The 25595-nt window shown below is 37.6% G+C and overlaps 1 protein-coding gene across 7 annotated transcripts in view; it reads left to right on the plus strand.

Annotated features, from left to right (window-relative positions):
* The window catches only part of CPLANE1 (ciliogenesis and planar polarity effector complex subunit 1), a 49720-nt gene continuing 24125 nt past the window's right edge, over window positions 1-25595 (plus strand). For 6 of the 7 annotated variants that reach the window (XM_081929504.1, XM_081929506.1, XM_081929508.1 and 3 more), the window contains exons 1-26: window positions 2-109; window positions 1232-1372; window positions 2555-2687; window positions 3053-3172; window positions 3993-4219; window positions 5007-5113; window positions 5669-5825; window positions 6201-6304; window positions 6394-6576; window positions 7185-7434; window positions 8239-8397; window positions 9373-10118; window positions 11343-11554; window positions 13235-13315; window positions 14117-14275; window positions 15032-15187; window positions 15756-15984; window positions 16787-16926; window positions 17952-18169; window positions 18434-18598; window positions 20504-20642; window positions 21684-21793; window positions 22636-22797; window positions 22948-23056; window positions 23305-23623; window positions 24493-25411. In XM_081929504.1, the coding sequence (XP_081785630.1) occupies window positions 1292-1372; window positions 2555-2687; window positions 3053-3172; window positions 3993-4219; window positions 5007-5113; window positions 5669-5825; window positions 6201-6304; window positions 6394-6576; window positions 7185-7434; window positions 8239-8397; window positions 9373-10118; window positions 11343-11554; window positions 13235-13315; window positions 14117-14275; window positions 15032-15187; window positions 15756-15984; window positions 16787-16926; window positions 17952-18169; window positions 18434-18598; window positions 20504-20642; window positions 21684-21793; window positions 22636-22797; window positions 22948-23056; window positions 23305-23623; window positions 24493-25411 (5385 nt within the window). In that variant the 5' untranslated portion in view covers window positions 2-109; window positions 1232-1291. Of the gene's footprint in view, window positions 110-1231; window positions 1373-2554; window positions 2688-3052; window positions 3173-3992; window positions 4220-5006; window positions 5114-5668; window positions 5826-6200; window positions 6305-6393; window positions 6577-7184; window positions 7435-8238; window positions 8398-9372; window positions 10119-11342; window positions 11555-13234; window positions 13316-14116; window positions 14276-15031; window positions 15188-15755; window positions 15985-16786; window positions 16927-17951; window positions 18170-18433; window positions 18599-20503; window positions 20643-21683; window positions 21794-22635; window positions 22798-22947; window positions 23057-23304; window positions 23624-24492; window positions 25412-25595 lie in introns of all 7 variants that reach the window. The other variant, XM_081929509.1, reaches the window with a different exon arrangement.

Below are 25595 nucleotides of genomic sequence, written 5' to 3' on the forward strand. Positions count from 1 at the left end.
CCCCCACCCCAGCGGTTGGACGCTCGGGAGGCAGTTGGGAGCCGCGAGGCAGGATAACCGTTGGTGCTGAGGGGGAGAGGGAGGCGGTGACGAGACGACGACGCGCACGGTGGGTCCGCGAAGGCGGCGCCCGCTATGAGGGAAAGGAGGCGGCTAGGGAAGAGCTCTCTCCCCCCACCGACCCTACTCGACCTCTCTATTTCCCACAAAAATGCGCTTATCCCTTCTCCAGCCGGGGGTGGACGGAACCTACATGCCCAAGGTTGAGTGAGGGAGGCAGGCAAAGCTTCCTTTATATGGGTGGGGGGGGCGGCAGGCAAAGCTGGTCGGCAGCTTTGTATATTGTATAAAATCTCTAATGGTGCAGTTATTCTAACTAAACAATCTGTGACCTGGTGGATCATTGCTTTATTGTTATGTATTTCTGTGTCTGGATGCTGGAAACCGCCCTGGGATCCTCAGGTGAAGGGTGGCATATAAATTTAATAAATACTGATAATGCTGATCGCACTTGGAATACAGTGTATAATAAATCTGTTGCTGTCTCTCAGAAGGGATATCGCGGAGCTGGGAAAGGTTCATTGCTGACAGAAGTACCAACCTCACCTGTGTAGGGAAGGGATGCTTATCCTGCTTCCCGATCCAGTTATGGGTTTTGTGGTCCCTCTTAACCGCTCTTTGTTTTGTTTTTGCCCACACTCCCCAACCCCCTACTTGAAAGTAGACAGACTGCGCTTGATAACAGCAAATGCCCCTGTCCCCGAAAATAACATCAAAATAATCAGGGCTAGAGCAATTTCCTTATGAGGAAAAGTTAGGGGGGAGGAGATGAGCAAGGGTGGGACATGATAAAGGTTTATCAAGTATCCTTTTCTCAGTGTTCGAACCCCAGGGTGTGAAATGCTTTTTAACACAGCGGCAAATCATAGTTAAATTTCACCCTTCACTAGCATAAGATGTAGTGACTGCCACCAATTTTGCTTTAAGGATTAGACTAATTGATGGTGGATAAAGGTTATTAGTCATTATGACCATATGCTGCTTCCAGGATTAGAGGCAGTATGCAGTCATTGGAGAACAACAGCAGGAGACAAGATGCTACACTACATAGGCCTTTGGTCTGATCCAACAGTTTCTCTTACATTCTTTTTACAATGGTGTACATTAATGTGATAGAAGTTGTTCTATAAATTTGAATGTCTCTATAGTTCTGTGCTTTTTTTTTTTACAGTCATGTAAAACGACATTCCCTTTTTGAAAAGTTTAATGGCTATACTACCTTTTAATAATCATGGAAATTAAACTGGAAGTTCTAACTTCTACATGTATCAAACAAAGGAAGCCATGGCCTCAAATCACTTGGCTGGGACAGGTAAACAATCATCTGCTATTTTTCTATGATACAGTAGGGGCACAACACCTCTAGAATTCAGCCTCCTGGCTGAAGTGAATAGTACTTAAAAGTGCTTGATTAGATTTCTGTGTTTGGTTATATTGCAAAGAACTCATCCTTTAGAGACCAGTAATAAAAATACAGATTTGTTAGGAAATACAGGGGCATATTATGGTTATGTCTGCAACTGCCACTTTGTTTCACAGGATTTAAATTCTTTACATATGAAATAAATAAAAAAATGTGTAGGAATTCTGTTAGTTTTCATATGATTTGTTTCCATATGTTAAAAGACACTGTCCATTCCTTTATTCACCTATTTATACAAAATAGTATACAGCTAAATTATAAAAATACATCAATGCAGTTTACAACATTAAAAAGATAAAAACCATACAATAAAAGTGTAAAAAGTTAAAAACAATTTAAAAGTTAAAAAGTTAAAAACAAGTATCAATAAACATTGTGGAAGGATGAATTCTTAATTGCCTGCATAGGCCTGATGGAATAGAAGAGTTTTCAGCAGGTGTTCAAAAATTGTCGCAGAAGGTGATCGCTGAATCTCTATTGGTAGAGGTCTGGGCTGATTACACTAATGACATGGTTTCTCTTTGTTGTCAAACAAGCCTCAGCCACTCGGGGAAGTAGCTGCAGTGTTCTCTTAGTCCTCCTATGTAGGAACTTCTATGTTACATCTTTTCTGTGATATGCAAAAAACCCTTTTAGCAGTGGGGAACTGTCTTTTTGTAAGCGTGAGCGAAAGTTCTGTATACATAAGGCATTGGAATGCAAGCATGGTGTGGTTTTTTTACAATTTTGTGCTTCTGTTTCTGTAATTCTAGCATTACAGTAGTACCTCAGGTTACAAACACTTTGGGTTACAAGCTCCGCTAACCCGGAAGTAGTACCTCGGGTTATAAACTTTGCCCCAGGATAAGAATGTAAATTGTGCGCTGGTGGCACAGCAACAGTGGGAGGCCCCATTAGCGAAACATGCTTGAGGTTAAGAATGGTTTCGGGTTAAGAACAGACCTCCAGAACGAATTAAGTTCGTAACCCAAGGTACCACTGTATACAGTAGTTGTGCTTATTCAGGTATTAGTTTTCAGGAAAAATGTGGAAGTAGGTACCTGAATAAAAGGCTTTCTTTCTTTATAATAGGAAAAGGAGGCTGTTTTTCTTTTAGATGACAAAAGTATAAATGAAATTAATCTGCTTTCGGGGAGGACAAAGAAGATCCCCCAGTTACATCCCTTGCTGAAGAATGTTGTTGTCTTAACAACTTCAAGAAATGGTTAAGTATTAGCACTAAGAAGTTGTTGCATGATTTTATTTTTTGAATTTATTTAAATGAATTGTGTTTCTGACAATTAAAAATGTACTGGCTCTCTACTTTGTGAGGGCAGTATCTAAGTATCTTAAATAATTAAACAAGTAAAGGGTTTCCACTGCTACCACCTTACCCTCAATATAGTTCTGATTTAAAACTATGTAACGACTTGGGACCAAAGGGGGGGAAATAGTGTAGTCTTATGCATGTTTCCCTGGGAGTAAGCTAACTGAACCTAGTTTACTCCCATCTGAGTAAATATGCATGAAATAGTACTATTTGTCTAAAATGTTGCACTTTGAACAACAAAATTCTCCTTAATCAAACAGGAGCTTGGTTGGCAGGAATACTCAAAACAGGAGAACTCTTTCTTTGGAACAAAGACCAAGACACTATAAAAACTGTCTCGGCAGCCGAAGAATGTAAAAAGGTGGTTTTAGCAGCACAAGGTAGGAATATTCAATATTTTGATTAACATTTTCCTTTCCCCCATTTATTTTGTTTTAAAAAAGGGTTTATCAAACATTACAATTTTGCTTATCATTTAACAACTAAAAATGAAAATGTTGCTTTTATTCATGACTTTCTGAGTTATTTAATAGTGTTTATATTTCAAAGAGAAATGACTTGTTAAGCTAAACCTTAGCATATATAATGTATTTTTTATAGAACAGGGATAGAGAAGCTTTTTGGCCCAGTGGGCCAGATCTTTATCACCCCTGTCGCTCATGGGCCAACTTTGGTTAGTGGGCATGGCCACCCACCTATCAATGATCAGCTGTCATGATGTCACGTGACTGATAGTTGGGCAGTTCCACCAACAAGGGCATTCATACCAGGGAATGTGCTGAGGATGCAGCACCTAGCAGGATTGAACCCCACATATCAGCTGACATCAGCCAATGGTCTGATGGGTGTGTTTGGTGGGAAATGGCATAATGGGCCTTATTTGGACCCTTTGGCAGGCCAAGATTGACCCATGGTTGAGAGGTTCCATACCCCTGTTTTAGAAGGTAATCATAATCATGTTGAGGGCAGTAAAAAGATTATACTGCTTCTTAGTGAAATATGCTAGGCTTTCTTTGTTCTGTGCTATTATAAGTACTAAACATGATATCCTAGGTTTAATCTTTGTATTGTGTTCATTGACTTTTATACAATAAAAAGTTAGCACAGTAGCTAATGTCAAAAACTATTCAAACTGTCAATGTTTTTTGGATAGATCATGTAAAGAATGAGATGCTGCATTAACACAACATTATTTTCTAGACTGTTCAATGAGATTATACCTATATGTTTCTGGTGATGGAAATAAGGTTCTTCTCACTACGCCAACTGCCAGTATCTTTCTATGGGAAAGTGAGGAATGTAAAAGTACACAATCTAAAGGTTGTGTAATGGGACAGTGGTCACAAATTATTCCTGACGTGTCAGTTGTATTACCATCTGTTGAAGAGAAAGAAACGTCAGTGAGTGTTGACTTCATCCAAAATGAGGTAAACAATAAAATCGGTCTAATTTATATAGGTTCAGTAAGCTGTGTATGTAAAATGCATAGTGACCTTTCTGTTATGGAAAAGTAGTGGAAAGTAGAAGTTCACCAGCTCTATGTACTTTCTGAATTATGAGGCAAATAAGGGTGATTTAGGTGAGATTTTCACATGGCCTGGGTTGGATTGAGCCCTTAACAAGGCATCTTGAGTTGGTGGTGCACAATCCCAAAAGGCACTGTGCATTTGTTACTAGCTACCTTAAGTTTACCTTAAGTAAACTGCGGGAGGCAGTGGAAGACAGAAGTGCCTGGCATGCTCTGGTCCATGGCATCACGAAGAGTCGGACACGACTAAACGACTAAACAACAACACCTTAAGTGAACATTTGCTTTTAATTTTGAGGCTTCTGTGGGACAAGGATGGTCTATGACAAATCAGTGTCTGGTATCTTGATCCTCACCATATGTGCCTGCAGTAGAAGTGTCCTCATGATTTGTGCACAGGGCAATAGTAAATATACCCTATCCTATTTATGCCTAGATAACAAAAAATAGACCTCACTATAATACTGCATGAACACAAAATCTCAATGTAATTTTTGCTTAAATCATCAAGGTGTAAGATGTGAAAGCTTATGTTTTATATATTCTCTTGCTCCATGCGAATTATACAAACCATGTGGTGAAATGTTAATTGCTTTCAGCTGATTTGACCTTAAACTATGGCTTGTATATGAGTCATTTAAGAAATCCAAGTAGAGTTATTAAGCATTATTTTGATTCAATTGCAGATGCTGGGGGACTGCTGCTTGTGTTGTTTTGCATTTTATTCTCAGGAGCATTTAATGCTGACACTTTTGGAAATTATATGGCAAGAGAACGGTTTAAAGATTGCTTGGTAAGATTAAATCATTAATTCAATTTTAATATAGGTTTTTAAGACTTGGTTTTAAAACTTCAATGTTTGCTGCCACATCATTTGAATAACATGTAGATAGTTTAATCAATAAAAATAATTCTGCATTAATTAAGGCGTTTTTATATGTGCAGGGATTGAATGTACAGTAGGATTGCAACTTATGCTGAAAAAGGTTGTTGATGTTTTTAAAATTTCCCCATAATAAGGAACAGGGATACAAGATTCTTTTGTTTTTCCAAACTGGGATTTATACCCGAGCGAAATTGGGCATGAAATAGTCCATGCTAAACTGTGCTGTTTTCCAAAGCACTGAATCAGGATTTGAGCTGAGTCATGTGGTTGGTGCATACTGCTAAACTAAACTCTACCAAAGTTCTCCTGGCCAGACAGGAGGACAGAGGCTTTGTTCAAGCCTGTTCAAGGTCATGTATCTATGCTTTAGTGTTACAGGGAAACCAACCACTTAACTTACAGACATCCAGAAATAATGTTTCCTTTTATGTTCTTATCTATATACATTTTTGTTTTATGTAGCTCTTCTCCATTTCTGATACACTGGACACAGCGGACATGTTCTTTGTCCAGTTTGGCTACCCATTGTAAGCCAATAAAATCAAGAGGTGCTTTGCTTACTGCATTTTCAAATGATGGGCTTGTTCTAGCAATAGGTGTCAACCAGAAGGATTTACAGGTACAAATATTAGTAGTATAAAGCAAAAGTGATCTTGTTAATACTGTAAAGTATATTAAGTGTGATGCTGCAAATCAGTCTTCTGGGTTGCCTTCATACTTCAGCAAGGGGCTAGTAATAAAAACAAGGAATTAGAGAAGGAGTATGCAGTACTTTTGTATTGTGTTATTTACCGTACATCAGTGCTTCAGATCAGCACATTCAACAATTGAAGTTATATGTGCTATATATGTTAGATTATTCCAGTAAGTTTCTAATGAAAGCTATATATGTGCTGTGAAGTGTTAATTAATCATTATATTTTATGTTGCTTGGTTTGCATGCAGTTTAACCAATTCTTTCTTTTGTCGTTTTTTGTTGTTTTTTTTAATTCAGGCAACTCAGAATTTGTTTATGAGCACAGCAAATTTAATTGCAGTTTCTGGTAGCCTTAAAGGTTGTGGTAGTAAGAAACACAAAATTCAGTCAAAGTTTATAAGGTTAGTATAGTATTTTTCAGAATTTTCAGAATCATATTTGGATAGCTGGATACTGATGTCTGAAGGTGACATTTGTTCTTTTGTTCTAGATCCTATTGGATTTCTGACATGAGCTGGACTCATGATAGCCTTTTTTTGGCTTGTATGTTAAAACGTGGGTCACTGATCTTAATGACTTGTTTGGGTGAATTGCTTACTTTAGTAACATATGGTTGCTCTGTAGAATTTGGACCAGCAGAATTTATTCCTCTACATCCACTAATAACATACAGGTGAGACAGTCATAATGTGGTTTATTAAATTCATTTGCTCATATCTTTCTTTCGTTCATTTCTTCTCTTTTAAATGTTTCACCTTTCAAATAATTCTTTTGCTTTTTCTGTGTCTTTCTTCTCAATATCTTGTTTCTCATTCATAGTTCTCTCCTATTTCTTATAATGGCTTTTCCTGCTGAACAAATGACATTTTCATCATGTAAGTACAAATTATTTAAGCCACTATTAGGATCAATTATGTATTTTTAAGCATGACTGTACTGAGTGGAGTTGATGAGGGTTGTAGCCCAAAACATTTCAAGGACACCAGATTGGCAACTGCTGTGCTAGTGTAGGAGAAGATATTAATCTGAGCTGGATTTTGTGTTACATTGTTTAGTCATGTCCGACTCTTTGTAATCCCATGGACCAGGCATTCCTGTCTTCCACTGCCTCCCGCAGTTTGGTCAGACTCATGTTGGTAGCTTCAAGAACACTGTCCAACCATCTCATCCTCTGTCGTCCCATTCTCCTTGTGCCCTTAATCTTCCCCAACATCAGGGTCTTTTGTGTTACAGAACTGCATTTACTTTACTTTTCTGATAATTTAGTATTTTATCTGTTAGATCACAGAACTCTTTGATGCAAGATCTGAATCATTCTAATGATTCATCAGCCTCTGAAGGGGATCTAATGAGGCAGAGATTTTCTGTAGCATCACATCCAAGTTTACCCTTCTTCATTGCCTCTGATGGGTATATAATCACCGTTCTTAAATTTTATGATGGTTTCTCACCCTCGGCATATATGAGGTCTTTGCTGCTTGATTCAGCCCAGAGGCTTGAAAAACTGCACCACAGCTTGATTAAATCTAAGGTATTGTTTCATTTGGTTTTCTACTGCAACATAGGTTTAATAGTATAGTTCTTAGATTCTTGCCTGGAATTGGTTCTAGACATTATTAATTAGTCACATTAGGACAATTCACTTATTCCATGATTAAATACTTACATTGCTTTAGCCTACTCAGTGTTGAGAAGGAAAGTTAATTTTAGGTTTCTGTTCAGAATGAAGTGTTTGAATCTCTTCAATTGTGTTATGTGGAATAAAGCACCCACAACGTTCACACTAGCCAGCCTATCTGCCAAGATCATTGTCCAATGCCCTTCTCAAAATAACATCAGAAGCAAGGTTGGTAAGAGCGAGAAGGGTTTTTCGGTAATGACATCCAAGCAAATCAATGCCGCCACACACACAAACACAAATATAATCTCAATAATAATCTGAAGTCTTTAAAAGTTTCTGTTTTTGCATGCTTATCTGCTGGTAGTCTTGTATATATTTACTGATATTTTGCTAAGATGTTTCCAACAAGTTCCTCTTCCTTGATCCTGTCAAATCATTCTCTGTGTATGTACTGAGAAATAAGACAAAATTTCCAATTATAAGTGTATAAAACTGCAGTCTGTATTTATAAACATCTTAGATATTAAATATAGATTAGGCTGTTTTTACTGCCCAGCAAGTCCATCTTAATCATGTTCTTTTAAAAGTTTCATCTCTTGAAATATTTTTTGTGATCCATCTGCACTGTCAGCTTCAGCATCACATTCATCAATATCTTTCAGATGTTCAGAATATAAAAATAGGATAATAAAACTAACACATTGTTTCCCACAGTCCAAGGAGAAAAGGCTGCCATTGCAATCACTGTCCTCCTTAAAAGCTAAACTGTTACAACACAATCAAAGTCAGAGCTCTGCTTTCTCTACCATTCCAAAATTTCTGCAAGAAGAGGAGGAAACAGTAGAGCTAAATGGAGAAGTAACACACTTGCAGGTATTCAAGTTTCCTTTGATGCTAGTTTCTTGATATAATGCAACATGAATTAGAATAATAGTATATAACACACATATTTGTTCTTCTGATCTGCATAGATGTCAGCTCTGTTGCATGGAAGACATCTTTAAAAATAAATAAATCCTGATATGATACCTATAATAATAAAATAAGGTTCCCACTTCCTCCATATATGTGCTTATAAGCCAATTTATGACTTGGGACTCCTAGCTTTGCTTGTGATGGCAATTTCACTTTTGTTCTAAGTACAAATATGCCCTTCATTTTCTTGAATGCATGTCAAACCATTATATACTTCACATCACCAACAAGACAAGAAACCTACCCTTCACCTCATTTTGAGTTATCAGCCTCCATCTAATATAATTGATTTATCTTGTTAATTGATGGGTATTATGGAATAATAGCTATTGTAGCCATCTGAATTATGCTCAGGATTAGACCCATTGAAATTAATAGATCTGTCATGTCCATTAATTTTAATTGGTCTACTCTAAGTAGAACTACTGTGAGATGCAACCATGAATCCCTTATATGTTCACAAAGCAAATACTAATGGCTAGGGTGCAAACAGTTCCCCATTCCATGGCAAAGTTTGTAATGTGGAACTGTATGTGCCCCAGACACTGGGATTGCTTTGTTCTGGTGAAATGATTGCAGTTGTTTTGAGTTTGGTTTGACATGTATCTGCAGCCTAGCTGTTAAGGTTTAGTTTGCATTGGGAAAAATCTATGGATCCTCATCCATCTCTATACAATACATGTCAAAAGGCACCATAACAATAGCCTGGATTATACGTTAATTTTTACATTGAGTGACACAGCTCCACATATTTATTGCACAACTAGTACCTGTGAAACAGTTCCCAGAACAATTATGTGGGGTTCTTCTTTATATAAATGTGTGATAAAATTCACATGTATCAGATAATGAGTAATGTTATCTTCAATTTAGGATTATGAAGAAGAATCAGATTGTGACAAGTTGTTTCAGAGTCATTCCTTTATTTTGGGAAGCCAAAAAGGAGATACTTTTGTAACTGATGAAGGCCAGTTGGAATTTGCATCCATGTTTGACACCATTCACGCAATGGATGCAACAGGAGAAGAAGATGACACAGCTTTGGAACTGAACCATATCCAAAAAAATCTAATTGCAGCTTGGAGAGTAGGGATTTCGAGAAACATGCAAGAAAGAGACACTTTGTTAAATTGTACCATACGTTGCATTATATACTTTTTTAACATTCTCCAGTATGCAAAACTTAATGTTGCACATTTAGATCACCCTGTCCGGAATTGTACCTGGATACAGTCAGTGTTAAAATGTTTCCAGCAATTTTTGTCTCTTCTAAGTTGGGATGGTAAGCATAGACAAATTCTGGGACATTTGATGAAGCTCACATTGCAAACCCTAAAGCTGATGCTTGTGGAACAACAAAACCAACTGTTCTCCAATAATCTTTTGGGAGGCTTCTCTCTGCTGAAGATGGTTACTCATTTTTTAAATGGCAAGAACGCACCTCAGTATGAGATACTTCCAGCAGCCCCGGATGTTAATAATCAGGTGGAGTTTGATTCCATAATTGTGTCTGTGTTTCAAGCTATAGATTGGAGCAGCCACCAACATTTCTGTGCATTGAATTACATACTGAAGCTCTCTCCTCCAGTTGTAAACCTGTCCAGTAATTCAGAAAAGAGGTATTTATTATCTGTTTGAAAACTTATTTTTATAATTTGTAATTGTATTTATATATTTTTAAAAATTTGTCTTGAATGAAAGAAATAGACATTATTGGCTTACTTGAATTCTGAACAAAATAAGAAGACTGCAATGGCCAGATTTTTTTTTAAAAGGTAAGGTATTTTAGGTGTGGTTTACATGTACCAATCAAATATAACATATTTTTTTTAACAATTGGTCTTCATGCTGTGTTATAACTCTCCCCTCATCTCATTCAAAGCTGCTGCTCAAAAGAATCTATGTTCATCCTTTATTGGGCTCAGAATTAGTTCCATGGTTCTTTGGATCCCAACCATTGTGCTGTGTTGCATAAAATGGGAGTTGCAAAATATGTTATTGCCTTTGTTTATTCAGTTTCTTTCCTACTCCTTTCCAGGGTCTTGGGTAGCTATTGCAATTAAAATAAAACACCCAATCAAATTAAAGATATCGCATACAGTATGTGCTAGTCATTGACTGCCATTCTAAGAGGGATAGTTCTAAAGCTTTTTTGTGACGTTGTGTGATATTAGACTTTGCTGGATTTCTAAGGGATGGGAGAGGAGTTTTTTATAGGATCTTAAAAGTTCTTACTTAGACCTAGATGGTCAACGCAAAAATTCAAAAAGTTGCACCCACCATACATATGCCATTGTTAATTATTACTTGGATAATAGCTTCCTTATCTGGCTTTTAGTTAAATGGGCTACAGTTGTCAGTGGTATCCAATCTTATAAGAGATTACTTTATGGCTAAGGAAAAATGTTGCAGATACAATGTAATTAATGTTTAAGTAGACTTTTTCTGTGTCCTTTACATAAACATTAACACCTCAGAAATCCACATTCTATAGAAGTTTAGTGTTGTTGAGTTAATAAGTTGTTTTTTTAACTTTTATCTATCTTGATCATAGTAAATTTATGTACAGTATATTTAGCAGGGAAAACTTGGGAGTTATTTTTTTCACCACAACTAATAATAAATTTAACAGAAGGTAAATAAAAGTAGGACACCATTAAAATTGTGATAATGCACTGAAGTATCTGATAGGGTTAATAAACTGATTTACTAGTTTAATTCACTGATAAGTGATTTAAAACATAATCTGCAAGTATTAAGGCATTATTTCCTAGCATATTAGCATCACTAATTTTCTCTGATTTGACTTTTACTGTAAATATTTGATTCTTTTTGAACTTCAGGGTAATTGTAATGTGGCAACTGTTATATAAGCATGTCCTTTGGTACTGGACACAGTTAAGGAGAAAAGCACATAAGTCAAGCAAGCCAGTAACTGAAATACAAATTACATGTGAAGGACCAACCGTTGAAGCACTGGCAAGTCATACACAGGCAATTTTACAGTCTTCAGGAGAAAGATTAGAACAAATACTGAAACTCAACTCTGTGATTGGTTAGTATCGTGCAGAATACTGTGATCAGTTGATTTTTGTAACAGTGAACAATTTCCTGAGCTTCAACTTAATTTTGATACTATTCTTCTGCAATAATAATGAGTGGGACAAAAAGTCAGCTCCGTATTTTATTAATTTTGTAATTGCACATGTTTTAGTATGTCAGTTAAATTAGCATTTAGAGTTTGCTTAGCCAATAGTTGGGAAGCACTACGTTGTTGTGATACATAATGGAAGTGATGTTCCATTTTGAACCTTCAGATGGTTTATCCTGGTTGGGTAAAGATGTCCATACTGCTTTGAAGTGGCAATAATTTTACTTCTCTTAAAGAAAGCAATTTAGATTTTACTGAGATTAATAGCTATTATCCAGTATCAAGTTTCTTAGCAAGGTACTTGAAAAGGTGGTGGCATCTCAAGTCCAGAGAGTGTGGCATTATACTGAATTCTTCATTCTATTTCAGCTCAGTTTGCAGCTGCCTCCATCACCCTAATGTGGCCTTGTTGGTTCTCCTGGAACCAATGATTTTCAATACCATTGACTATTGTATGCTTATGAGTTGCTTTGCCAGAGTAGGAATTGCGGCAAGGATGTTACAGTGCCCTGATCCCTTCTGGGGGAGCATGTCCAGAAGGTGGGGCTGGGAGACTAACCCTTGGCTGCAGGGTTGTTTTTTTAGCTTGCTCCTTATACATTTTAACATCTGCATAAAACTGCTTGGAAAGGTCATCTGGTGTTTGTGCCAAGCTGTTGTTATTATGCAAATGACACACCACTGTGATATGTTTGAGTGAACTAATCCTGGCGAGGTTGTGTAATCCCTGAACTGATTTCTGGAGGCAGTTCTGATTTCAATAAGGGCAAATAAGATGACTCTTAGTAAAGATTGTATTTTACTTTTTCTTTAGCTTTTATTTGTAGTTTACACCTTTTATTGTAATTATTTTCCCTGTTGCTAGAAACCGCTTTGTAGGGACATTGTCCCAAACATTTCTAATTAACTAATAAACCTGAGTAATTAGAAACATTTCTAATTAATAAATAACAAAATTTCTGGTCTAGAAACCTGACAATTTAAAATTTGTTTCCTTTCTCCAAAAATATCCTGTGCTTAAAATAATATGTTTTACAGCTTGCAGCTGAGGGTAGCATTGAACATTGTGGCAGTTTTATGATGCTTTTTATGTATCCAAATCCTCCACCCTCTTGGATCTTGCCAAACCCACCTACTCCCTTTAGAGCTCTGCAGACCACTCTCCCCTCCCCTCCAGCTTCCTAGGAAGAGTTCCTCTGCATTTCACTGGGGCCTTCATGCTACATCCATTTCTCTCTTCTCTTTCACCCACACACTCCAGTGCTGAGGCCGAAATGCTGTCATCACTGTGAGGTGGACAGCAACAGAGTAGGATAGTTGCTTGGGAGCTGCCCTAGACTATCCTGAATATTCCTCCCTGGATTGCTTGTCCGCTTGATTCTGTCTCTCTTCCACCTTAAGGCAAGACAGTCTCCAATGCTGCTGTCATGGTCCAGCAGCTCTCAGTAGTCCGACATCACATTAGTTAGCAGCAGCATCCCTTAGCAGTCAAGTGAACTGCTGTGTGACAACAGCCTTACCCTTTTATTATATGTTAAGAAATGTATTGAATATTGGCTGAAATTTATTTATTTATTTATTTAGGTGAGGAGCAATTTCTAATAGGGTCTTATAAAGAATCAGTGGAGGCATGGGAGAGAGCTCTTCAAGAAATAAAAGGAAAAGGTAAGGTAATAAGAAACTCTAAGCTTATTCTCACTGGAATACTGCAGTCAGAAGCAGTGTCTGGGCAGAAATCACTGAAATATCTGGAGAAATCCGGATATATGGCAACCAATGTCGGAAGTCTAGATTTTGGCGAATTTCCTGCAAAATAGCGCAATAACTTCATTGTTGTTGTTATAGATTTTGCAAGAGAAGCTCAACAACATTTGTATCTGAGTTTTAACTTTTTGAAAAATGGCAACCCTGCTTTACAGTATTAAGAGTAAAACTGGGAAGATTCATATTCAAATGTCCACTCAACTACAAAGCTTCATATGTGATGTTGTGCCAATCACTGCTTATCACCTTAGCATTCGTTACAGAGTTGTTGTTTGTAGAGGGATCCCACATACAGCGTTCTGAGCTTCTTGGAGGAAGGCTGGGATATAAATGCAATAAATTAAAGCAAATGTTAGGTTTGACAGTTGCATTTCTTCTGTCACAGTAACTAGAGAACCTTCACCTGTTCAACTTCTCTTTGCTTTGTGTCTTTTGAAGTACTGGAGTTGAAGAGCATTATTCAAACAATATGGACCCATTCCTGTTTGAATTACTGTTAACAGTAACCATGAAAAAAAATTCAATGGAGTTGGTTTTGGTCCTGTATAATCCTATTCACCTTATTTGTTCCTTCTGTATGTGATAGTACATCTGTGGGTGGGTGAGGAGAGCTTAGTACACTCATATAGGTTGGGTTTATTTTTCATTACATCTCCAGGGTTTATATTTTTAACTGGATAATTATTTCGCTTTTTAATACAGGAGGCAAGAGAATACCTTTTCTTCAAACTCGATATTATCTTGCTATATTATATTGCCATCTATATCACTACAATGTAAATGAGGCTCAGGGTCTGTGCGATCATCTAGTGAGCGAGCTTCTAAAACGAACTCAAATATCTGAAAGGGATGATGTGTCAGGTATGTGAATGTGGAATATCCTAGTATAGTTAAATGAATGATGTGTAACAAAATTTGTCATTTTATCCCATTATTTAAAGCTGTAACATTATTGCAATAGAGTGGTATTTTTGTTGTTTTATAGTGATTATAGAATTTTTATTTAAGACTTGACTAAGCATCTGTTAGTTGCTTAATTTTTAAAAGTCCCTTTAAGAACCCTTTATCTATTTTAAATATATTTTTCCCTCAGAATTGTAGAGGTATGGTGACAAACAGCTGTCTTTTATAGTTAGCAAGCTGGTTAAAAGGTCAGATTTAAAAGTCCCATTAGTTTGAATGAGATATTGTCCTTCAAGCTTAATATCTGGCTGTGATTTAGTAACTATAGTTTGGTGTAATCAAGTATAACATTGTAATCATATATACACTTTTTTAAAAGTAAGTCCTGTTGGACTTAGTGGGACTTGTACCTCAGTAAATATATGTAAGATTGCACAGTTAATCAAGTTTTATTGTCATTGAATTCTTACTAAAGGAATTCTACAGAGTGAAGCTTACGTATGAGTTGTCATCATGCAGGAAGGCAAAGTTGATGTACAAAAGAGGCTTCTAGGGTTTTATTTTGGAAAGATCAAAGAATTATTTCAGCACAATATGTAATGTACCTTTGCCTTCAGTAGCAATGAGGGTTGATAGGCTTGAATTTATCAGTTATATCCTTTTATTTCTATAGCAGATACTTTGTTTATATAAGACTCTTTAAACTCTTTTTAGGTGCTGAGCAGATGATAACAGATGTTCATACTGAAGCTATATTAGCAGTGGTTCGGTCTCTGGCACGATTCATGGCAGCTTACTTCACTAATGAACCACTTTATGTGCTTCCTCCACATAATGTTGATGTTTTACCCCCGCTTCATATCAGACAAGGTATTCTGTTAATGCTGTCACATGTTCTGGTTTACTATCATCCAGACAGAGTTAGGATTTCTAAGCTCCATTGATGTTAGTGGGAGAAGAGTTTTCCTCAAAACTTCATATCTGCCATTTTTATATTAGTTTAGAGTCTCTTGTCTCAGGCTCATCTTATAAAAACTCTAACCTCCCCCCCCCCACACACACATATTGGAGTGATAATCATTCCTTCTCTTATCTTGTGTAATTTTTTGAGTGAAGATTGACTTTCCTTTATGAATGCATTTCTCATTATGAGTTTTTGAGGTGCATTCACATTTCTGTTCTAGCACAAACAATTAAAAATAAGTGGGGAAAGGGAAGAACAGCAAAAATCAAGAGTCATGGTAATTCCCACAAAAAGCATGGTCCGAATGATACATTGCATTATGAAGACTGTAATTCACACTTATTTGCGAGTAATTCAATTGGAACTCAGGGGATTTTCCACTTAAAGATGTGTAGAACTCCTTTGGAAATCATACAGGAAGCAGTTAACAACAAAGCAAACATAGCTAACTAATAAACTTCCTTTGTATCTTAGACAGGTGTCTTCGTATTGTTCCACTGCAGCACTCCATAGTCACCAGTGCAGTTAGGGACCATGGTCTCTCATGCGTCTGGACAGTTGAATATGCTCTTGATTTGTTGCTTGTTGGTGGACTAATTCCGGAAGCTGTGTGGCTAGCACATAAACTTGGAGACTGGAAAATGGCTGTTTCAGTTGGGGTGGCTTATCAACTGTATTGTCAAAGTAGCAGTGGCTTCCCAATGTAAGTTGTGTGTGTATAAATTACAGAACTGCATGCTGCAGTGTTATTTTGTTTATGGACATATAAAATCTACTATTTACAATAAAATTAACTGAATGCCTTTATATCTATCTTTTATTATTCCTGTTTTTGTAAAAGAAAAAAGATGTCATTGTCTTGTGTTGGTGATTTGAACAATAGTAGTTTGGAAAAAGATATGCTCTTTACTCCTTTGATTCCTGCCCTCAACCTGATTCTTTCACATAGAGATAAGGAGGGCTCTGCAAGGAGTTAAGTATTATTGGCTGGTGGAATGATTAGGACAGATAATTTACATCTATTAACTGAAAGGCAAGTTCCCAGGAGTGCCATATAAACATAGCTTGATAATGACAGTGGTGTCTTCCATTCTATAATTCCAGTGGTGGTGCATCTAGCTGATAGCTGCAGTAATTGTAACATGATAGCTGCAGTAATTGTAACATAAGGTTACCAGATTTTTTTCAATGAATCCGGGGACACATCTCAACTTCAATGGATTTTGTATGGGGACTCATTTGTAAATCCGAGGACTGTCCCCAGGAAATGGGGATGTCTGGTAACCTTATTGTAACATCAGTTGAGCAAAGCAATCGTTAGCCTTCTGGTCACCAATTATGAAGTATCTGTGTCAGATCATTACACAATACAGATGTTCTCTGTGCCTGTCATACTTTTTGAATTGTCACTGTACTTCCATAGATCCCATATATAACTGCACAGAAGTCATTCAGAGAGCAACAGTTAGAGACAAGCTAAACTCTTTTTCTTGATTTACTCTCAGGTCACAAAAAGTAGAATTCTGCATGCCATTACACTTGACTCCAACACAAATCTTTCAAGAAAAATTACAATCTTTTTTGGGCAAGCCAATCAACAGTGAAACATCAAATGAAGGAGACCCCAAATGCAAACAGTTCACAGGTGTGCAATTTATACATCTGAGTTCATTTTCTTGAAGTTGTTTTTTAACACATTTGTGGAAATGGTATGATTTCATGCAGTTATCCACCCTTTTCCATGATCAGGGAATGACCAGAGATGCTAGGCCAGACATGCTAATGTGAATGCCATTTGTTTAATTATCTCTTCAGAGTTTCTGCATGTCCATGTTATTCCTTTACACTCTTCTGTATTTTTTATATGAACTATGATTCAATTCTCATTTAGATGGGAGATCTGTGTTTGGACAGTCTTCATGTGGGACTCACATAGCTGTATGGAAGAAAGGCTCTAGCCTACCCAAAACAATTATATGAAGTAGCCTCTACTTGTAAAGTTTTTTCACCTCAATAGGTTGCAATTTGGTAAATCTGTGTGCAAACAAGAGTACCATGCACATACTCAGAGATTGCCTCATGCATGCGTATAGAACTTTGTAAGATAGCAGTATATTGATGGCATGGTGCCCACAGTCTTGAAAGAAGCAATACTCTGTCCACTCATTGAAAAGCCAGCACTGGACACAATGGAATGCAGCAGCTGTCAACAACATGCTAACACTCCATTTTGGAATAAGGTGGTGGAGAGGGTCATGGCAGAGCATCTATCTACAGATGTTTCTGGAGGAAGCAAATTGTCTAGAATAGATCCATTTAATTCTGGGTTCAGGCTCAGATTTTGGACTGAATCATCATTGGTTGCCCTGAGGAATTACCTTCATCAGGAGAGAGATGAGACAGGAGGAGTGTGACTGTCTCTTCTACCTGAGCTTTTGATACCATTAACCACAGTATCCTGCTGGAACATTTGGGGCATTGTGTCACCTTGGTTTTCATCCTACTTGCAAAGTCATGTCCAGAGATTAGTATTAGCAAACTGCTCTTTGAGCCCCTGGTGGTTATATTTTAGGGTCCCATAGAGCACTCTTCCCCCCAGTGCTATTCAGCATTGATTGGAAGCATTATTAATGCATTTGCTTTATTACTTCCTCTACTGTCTGTCTTTAGATCCTATTGAAGAGGAAGATGTAAATGTAATTTTTAGTTCAATAGAAGAAATACTGAAAGCAGCTGTTATGGCAGAAACAGACATACTGTCAGAGACATTTCAACTTTTGGTGGACTCTGCCAAGGACCTGAGCAGAAAGTTTTGTGGTTTGGTGCCTGATGGCTTATATCTTCCTGCACCACCCTTATATTGTCCTCAACCATCATTTCCTGGTGAAGTAAGTATATTTGGAAGCCATTTGATTGTTTCTTCTATTTTGTCTACACTTGACCCACTGTTTCTTTTGCTTTCGGATTTTGAATCCATCCTGCTTTTGGGGGGGTGTATTTTTGGGGGAGCCCATTAAGCTTTTCTTAGAATTCCAGCCATAAATATAGAAAAAGGGTTAGGGTGGAGATAATTGAGTGGAGAATCTGCATTGCACTCATTTTCATTGTTCATTGCCATACCCTTTATCCCCTTTTAATTTTGCAATATTTAGGAAGAACACATTGATTTAGCATTAAGAATGGAGAGAGTTTGTCGGCAGAAGGTGTCTGGAGTTGTTCAGCGAATTCTTCTCCTTTTTCGGGCAGCACACTGTTCTTTCCCTGCTGCTCAGTGGTATATTGTGCAGCTGAAACGGGCACGGAAAATAATGCAAAAGGTATACTGATGAAATTGCTTTAAACTTTTCTTATAACTGATAATAACTAACTTTTGTAGGCTGCTAAATATGGTTGTGATTTTTAATTGATTTTATTGTTTTTTTGTAAGCCACTTTACGTGGTGAATAAATTTTATGAAATAAGTATAAGGTGGGATCTATAAAATGCACCTCAAGTGTCAATAGGCAGGGTAAAGAGGTGCAGATTTAGCATTTGATGGAAGGAGTATAATGAAGTGCCAGATGCACCTCTGTGGGGAGTGAGTTCCACATCTTAGGGGCCACCACAGAAAATGCCCTCTCCTGGGCTGCCAGCCCTCAAGCCTCTGAGGGCAGAGAAAGTACCAAGTGGGCCCCCTCTGCCAATCTCAGCACTCAAGAGGGTCTATAGGGAGGGAGGCAAGTCTTTCAGATATTTGGGGCTTTGAATCTTGGTTGGAAAGGGGGGACATGTAATAAAAAAGGAAAATTCCTGGTTGCCTAGATCCAGGTTTGGGGCAAGAACTCTTTGGTGTGAGAACCCCAGCAAAGATTTAAAAATAAAATATGCAACAAAGTAAAGCATGTAATTATAGACTGTTAGACCTTTAAAATATCCCCTTCTACGTTGCTTCCAAAGCTCCTCTCTTTCCTTAGCTTAGAAAGAGAACACACGTTTGGTAAGTAAAAAATGGCTTACAGTGGAACCTTGGGTTGCGAACGTGATCTGTGTGGGAGGCATGTTCGCAACCCACAGCACTGTGTCTGCGTACTTGCGTGATGCAGTTCAGCACTTCTGCAAAGCATGATTTAGCGCTTCTGTGCATGTGCAAGTGCCGAAATCTAGAAGTAACCCGTTCTGGTACTTCCGGGTTCGGCACAGTCCGTAACCCAAAAACACGCAACCCAAGGTATGACTGTACTTACAAATTATTCAAAGGTCAGATTCATGTGCTTTCCCATATAGCATTAAGAAAAGACAAAATATAGATTCAAAAGTGATGAATGTTTCTAAAATATTTGCATAGAAACACAAAGATGGGTTTGTAGAAAACCATGCAGTCTGAGCTTGCAGCAACCAGCCCAGACCAATTTACATGTCAGAGTTCACATGGTAGAGTGATGGGGGAACAAAAAGCTTGATAAACCTTGATAACTTTTCCTCCCAAGGTATGGGGGAGTGACTTAACTAGGCCAGTCAGGACAGCAAACTCTTCATACATTACCCCTTCATTCATTCATTAAATGTAAGCAAGTTGGTAATATGAGGCTGATTATCTCATAAACCCCTTCCCAGGCAAATATAACAATTGCATGTAAATTAATGAACCACCCAGAATCCCATCTTGACGAGAAGGTTCTTGAAACTCTCCTAGTAGGGGCTTGGTGAGAATGTCGGCTTTCATTTCTTTGGTTTGACAGTATGCCAATTCAACAAGTTCATCTTATATCACCTGACTCACATAGTGGTATTTCATCCTAATAATGTGTTTAGTTCTTGCATGAAACTTCTTGCTCTGAGATAATTTTGAATAGCTTTGGATGTGCTCCATCAATCAGACAGGTTTCTCCCCAAACAACCCAAAGTCCATAGTCTGTTGGTCAATCCAGATCAGTTTTCTGCATGCCTCTGTTTCAACTGTGTACTCGGACTCTGTGGAAGAAAAAGCTACAGTAAACAAGACCCAGTAAACAGGACCATTTTCAAACATAAAGAGAAAGCCACCTGTTGATTTGTAATCCTTTATGTCTCTGGCCTAGTCAGCATCCATGTAACCTAGATGAAAATGCTTCTTTAGGGATATGTAACAATGTCCAGACGTCCCAGAAATGAGAACTTGGGACACATAACACCTCTGTCTTTTCAGGAACACTTGCTTATCTAAATTGTTCTCTTGTAACCTTTGCTTTTTTCCACTCTTTCAGATTCGCAAGAAAGGTGCTCTTCCCTCATTAAGTGCTCTTCCAGAAAATTTGCTTAATTATTCTAAATGTCATACGGTGTTCTTAAGGCCTACATCTTCTGGTGATCATGGACTTGACAGTGTTTCATGTAAAACTATAGGTTTGTATCTAGAGAAAAGTGCACAGATGCTGTAAATTGTTGAAATGGAGTAAAAGGTCAAGTTGGAGTGGCAATGCTATTCACAATGGTCCTTTTGAAACACCCACCCTTCGTTCTGAAGGTATTTGTCTACTAGTTTAGCCAATGAGCCTAGAAAATAGCAAAGACCCTTTGTTCCAACTCCTTGCCATTTTACTGATCACTTACTGTGAAAGCTACCTTTGTTCTCCTAAGACTTGAAAATGATGTACTAAATATAATATTTGACCTGTTGTTGAAAAGAGTATAAAAACAAAGAGTCAGATTCTCAGCTCCAGTTCTTTTCATGTTGACTTTCAATCAATAGACAGGTCTGTCCACTAGAAGTACTTTAAGGGTGTATTCATCAAAGTTAGAAGGAACCTCTTGCGAAGCACAGCCAGTTCAGTCCCCACATGTAAAGAATCATTTTTTCTTTGGGGGCTTTTATGTCATGAAACAGTGCTGAACAGAAGTTCATGAAGCTTCCTGCAGACATCTAAAATGAATGTAGTCTGATCAATGTGAATTTTGCAGAAAAATATTTGATTTTCCTCTCCCTTGATGAAATGCCACCTGATGCAAAATTGTATTCCAACATGAATGCACCATTATAAGCTATAGGAGTTTGTAGGCTACTTTAATTTACCCGAAATCTGGGAATGTGGTCAGATTTATTTAAGAACCTGGAAGGTGCAATGAACCACTTTATCACCTAAATATTTGTTTCCCTTTTATGTACTAATCCTGTCTTTTCCCCCAGGAAAGTCTATCAAATATTGCTTACCCATAGGATGAGGAATATACTTAAAAATTAGTATTTTCAATTGAAGCTTATTGACAAAACATGCTGCTACAGCAGTCTGTGAGCAAAGATCATTTTTTAAAACCAACATTTTGCTTAGATACTGCCACATATAAGTTGATGATTTTTAGTGAAAATGTTGATAATTTATATTTATTTTACAACATTATTGTTCTCTTGCTTGATCAAAACTTTATCTCACTGGCTTCCTCTCACAGCATGCTTTAGAGAACTATGTGCATTGTGTTGGATGTTTCATGTTCGTGAAAGATTATCTGACAGTTGCAGACGGTACCAAACTGCAAGAGAGAACTTGGAAAATCAGAAGGTAATATTAATAGCATAGAACTTTAACATCATAGGCAACTATACTGTCATCTCTCCATTTCTCTTAAATGGCCATCTTATAAATGACATGTTTGTGCTAAAAAAAAAAAAAACAGCCAGGACTGAGGCTCAGAATATAGATACAATGCAGACGTCTTAGTTTTAGCCCAGATCCACCCCACTCCCTTGTAAAATGGGTGTATGTGTCCAGTTTTAAAAGCCAAAGCAGAGTTTGTAGCAGTGCTGAACTCTTTCCACAGCCTGCACTCTCAGGCATGCTTAGGAAGCTGCCTTATGCTGAGTGAAACCAGTAGTCCATCTAAATCACTATTGTCAGTAGTCTCTTACAATCCTACCTGGAGATGCTGAGGATTGAACCTACCACCTTCTGCATTCAAAGTAGATGTTATTCCCCTGAGCTATAGCCCTTCCTCTAAATTTTCTGAGTGTGTGTGGGGTGGGGGACATAGAAGCATCAGAACTGAAGACAGTCTCCAAGTCTTCAGGCATGTCCTCTGTTTACCTGGGGCTTGCCAGGTGAGAAGCTGCACACATCTCTCAAGGACCGAAAAGAAACAGAGAACATGTTCATGTATCTTCCAGTTGAACTTGCTTCTAGTGTTGAGTATCATCTGGGGGAAATGTGGAGGAAGGGAAGCTTGTGGAGGGGGAGAGTTTAGTTTTCCTAACCTATGCTCTCCTTTTTGCTCCTAAAGTTGGGACTTGAACCCAGTTCCACATTTTATATGTTATTGGGACATACCGAGGTTTAAACAAACAGGTCTGCTGCCATCACAGGTAGTTTGAGACTTTTACACCTATTGCTTTGTGTTATTTCTTTAGGAATGTAAGACAACTGAATTTGATGCCTGTATAGTTGAACACTCTTTCAGTGCATTGGAGTGGGCTTGCCGAATGCTCCCTTTTGCTAGGTTCATGAATGTTGAAGAACTTGTACAGGATATCATTTTAAGCCTTACTGGAGAATTGCCACCAACCAAAAAGGTAATATTACCTAGATCAGAAATTATAGGGGATTACAGAGTTTAGCTTCCTTTATTAATATTTTCTTTTTCGTGTTTGCTGTTGTGTGTAGATCTTCCAGAACCTATGTTAAGTAGCTTAAAATTATCTTGACATTGTTCTTTTGTACAGGTGGCAGAAATTTTGGTGAAAGCATTTCCAAACCCTGATGATGTAAGAGTCCCATTAAGAGATAAATATAATGCTCTGCACCAGCGACTTAGACACTGCGTAGTCAAAGGTACCATTAGTGGTGATGAAGGAAACAAAGTGGACAACTAACTTATCCGCATTTTTCTTAAAAAAACAACAACAACACAAAGCAAACCAAAAAAACACCCCTTCCTTGGAAAGTGGTGGAATGTTCAAAGGGTGGAAATGTTCAAAGGGTCATAGGTTATTTGAAAGGCATTTTGTATGTATTTGTTTACATATACTGTAGTCTCTGTAGAAAAAGCATAATAACAAATCTCATGTCTCTTTGATTAGGTCCCAACAATGAAGAAATAATGTCTGTTGTAATACAGGCTTCGCACAAAGTGAATATGAAAACATTAAAGCGTGTGATAAGGAATATAGGACCCCATCAAAGAAGCATCTGGGAGCCACCAGAAGAGGAGACACAAGATCCTGAAGCTTATTGCTATGATAGATTTTCTTTGGGAACTAGTCTAAGCAGAAGCACAATTTCAGATCTGGGAAACTCTCAGGTTTATAGTGATGCTGAAACAGCAGACTCAATCTCAGAAGCTTTGCTGATGGAAGAAACAAGAAGGCACATTTCTTCTCAGATGCAAGAACATCGCAAGTATGAGTTTATGATACTGCTGAATATAGTTCATTTCACCTTCCAGCCCTTTATAGCCAGTTAATACTTGGGCAGTCGAGAAAAGTCCAATGTAACTGCTCCGCATGGTTAATTGGAAATAAGCTGCACTGTATTCAGTGGAGTGTATTCCCAGGTAGGGGTGCATTGGATAGTAGCAAGCAATTCTGCTTCTGTAGCTCCATCAGTGTGGGAACTACATGGAAACTTAGCAGAGTAGTAGTAGTAACTATTATTATTATTATTATTATTAATTAATTAATTAATTTTATTTGTAGCCTGCCCAACATTGTGTGAGTCTACTGTCAGCCTCCATTGATTGAAAAATGTTTCCCTACCAGAAAGACATTTTAAAAATGTTATGAAATGATCATATTAAGGTATAATTAATAATCCTTTCAGTTTCAGTTAACAATTGTGATTCCATATGGAGTTGACATTAGTTTGATAGCTATACAGTGGTATCTCTGTTTACAAACTTAATTCATTCCAGAGGTCCGTTCTTAACCTTAAACCGTTCTTAATCTGAGTTACCACTTTATCTAATGGTGTCTGCCACGGCTGGCGCGCAATTTCTGTTCTCGTCCTGAGATAAAGTTCTTAACCCGAGGTACTACTTCCGGGTTAGTGGAGTCTGTAACCCGAAGTGTTTGTAACCCGAGGTATTTGTAACCTGAAGTACCACTATAATTGGTGCAGGACTATTTTCATCTGGTATTCTAATAATAGTGTAAGGATTTCTAACGCAGAATCTGTGGCTACCAGGTTGGTGGCCCTTGTGTTTTTCAAGAAAAAGAGGTCACTTGTTAGTTGATTGCCCTTTCTAATCTGTTTGTTGTGATTTCTTGTAGAGAAGTGTCCAACTGTGCAGGAGAATTGACTGGATACGATAGAAGTACTGAAAATCTAAAAGACTTAAATGTAGAAGGGAAAAGTATTATAAAAGAGAACTGCAAAGACTTAAACAATCAGCATGTTTTGCCTCTAGTCGGTGAATGGGAATTTGAACGTGATGATGACGAATACGTTAAGTTTTTAGATCTCTTTTTAACATACATGCTTGAAAGAGATCTGATCAATCATAAAGACTCTCTGATTCCTTTTCTGAGGAGCTTTTCCACACTCCTTAGGGAACATGAACTCAACTCTTTCCTTTTTGATGTTCATACAACACTGAAACGTCGACAGATCAGAAATAAAGGCCAACAAGTTTTTAGGGCTGGTTCTTGCTACGCTCCTGTTTTTGATCCCAGTGCTGCTAATCTGGAACCTTTGTGTGATGATAAGAAAAAGGTTTCTAATAAACCAGCTGTGCTTGAGACTTCTGCTTGTGACTCAGTGATGAGACTCACTGCAAGAAGAGGATTATTTGGTCTAAGCCAGCAATCAATTTATGGTGCACGAGATTCCTTTAAAGAAAAAACTCTTGCGCCTGTATTCACTCAGCGTTTGTCTGAACAAACTTCTTCCCCCCAAACAACTCATTTTCATAGATATATCTACAAAGCAGTTCAGGTAACCAATATTCTACAAAGAACAGAACCAACTCCAGACATGAACTTTAAATTTAACAACGTAGCTCGCTTGCTTGAATGGATGATCAGATGGTCTGATAGAAGACTGCTTTATGATCCCATCTCCACAGAGTCATTTCAGGAATGCCAGCCAATGATGCATGTAAAAACATCTGCATCTGCCATACTTACATCATTGTGGCTTTTAGAGCAAAATTTCTCCAGTGAATCACAAAATCAAAATATCCATCTTTGGGTAAGTAAGAGAAATTAAACCCACCAGGTTTGGTTGCTAGCTAATATGCATCAATGTACAAATAAAATCTGGATACAGAAAGACCACAAATTTAGAGTGGACATTTCCTAGCTCCAAATACTTGCCTTGGGAATATTTGCACTCTTTATCTTATTTTAAATGTAACTTCTCCCAAATGTAAGAA

The sequence above is a fragment of the Podarcis melisellensis genome (assembly GCF_964234715.1).
Source record: "Podarcis melisellensis genome assembly, chromosome: 11".
Taxonomy (NCBI): domain Eukaryota; kingdom Metazoa; phylum Chordata; class Lepidosauria; order Squamata; family Lacertidae; genus Podarcis; species Podarcis melisellensis.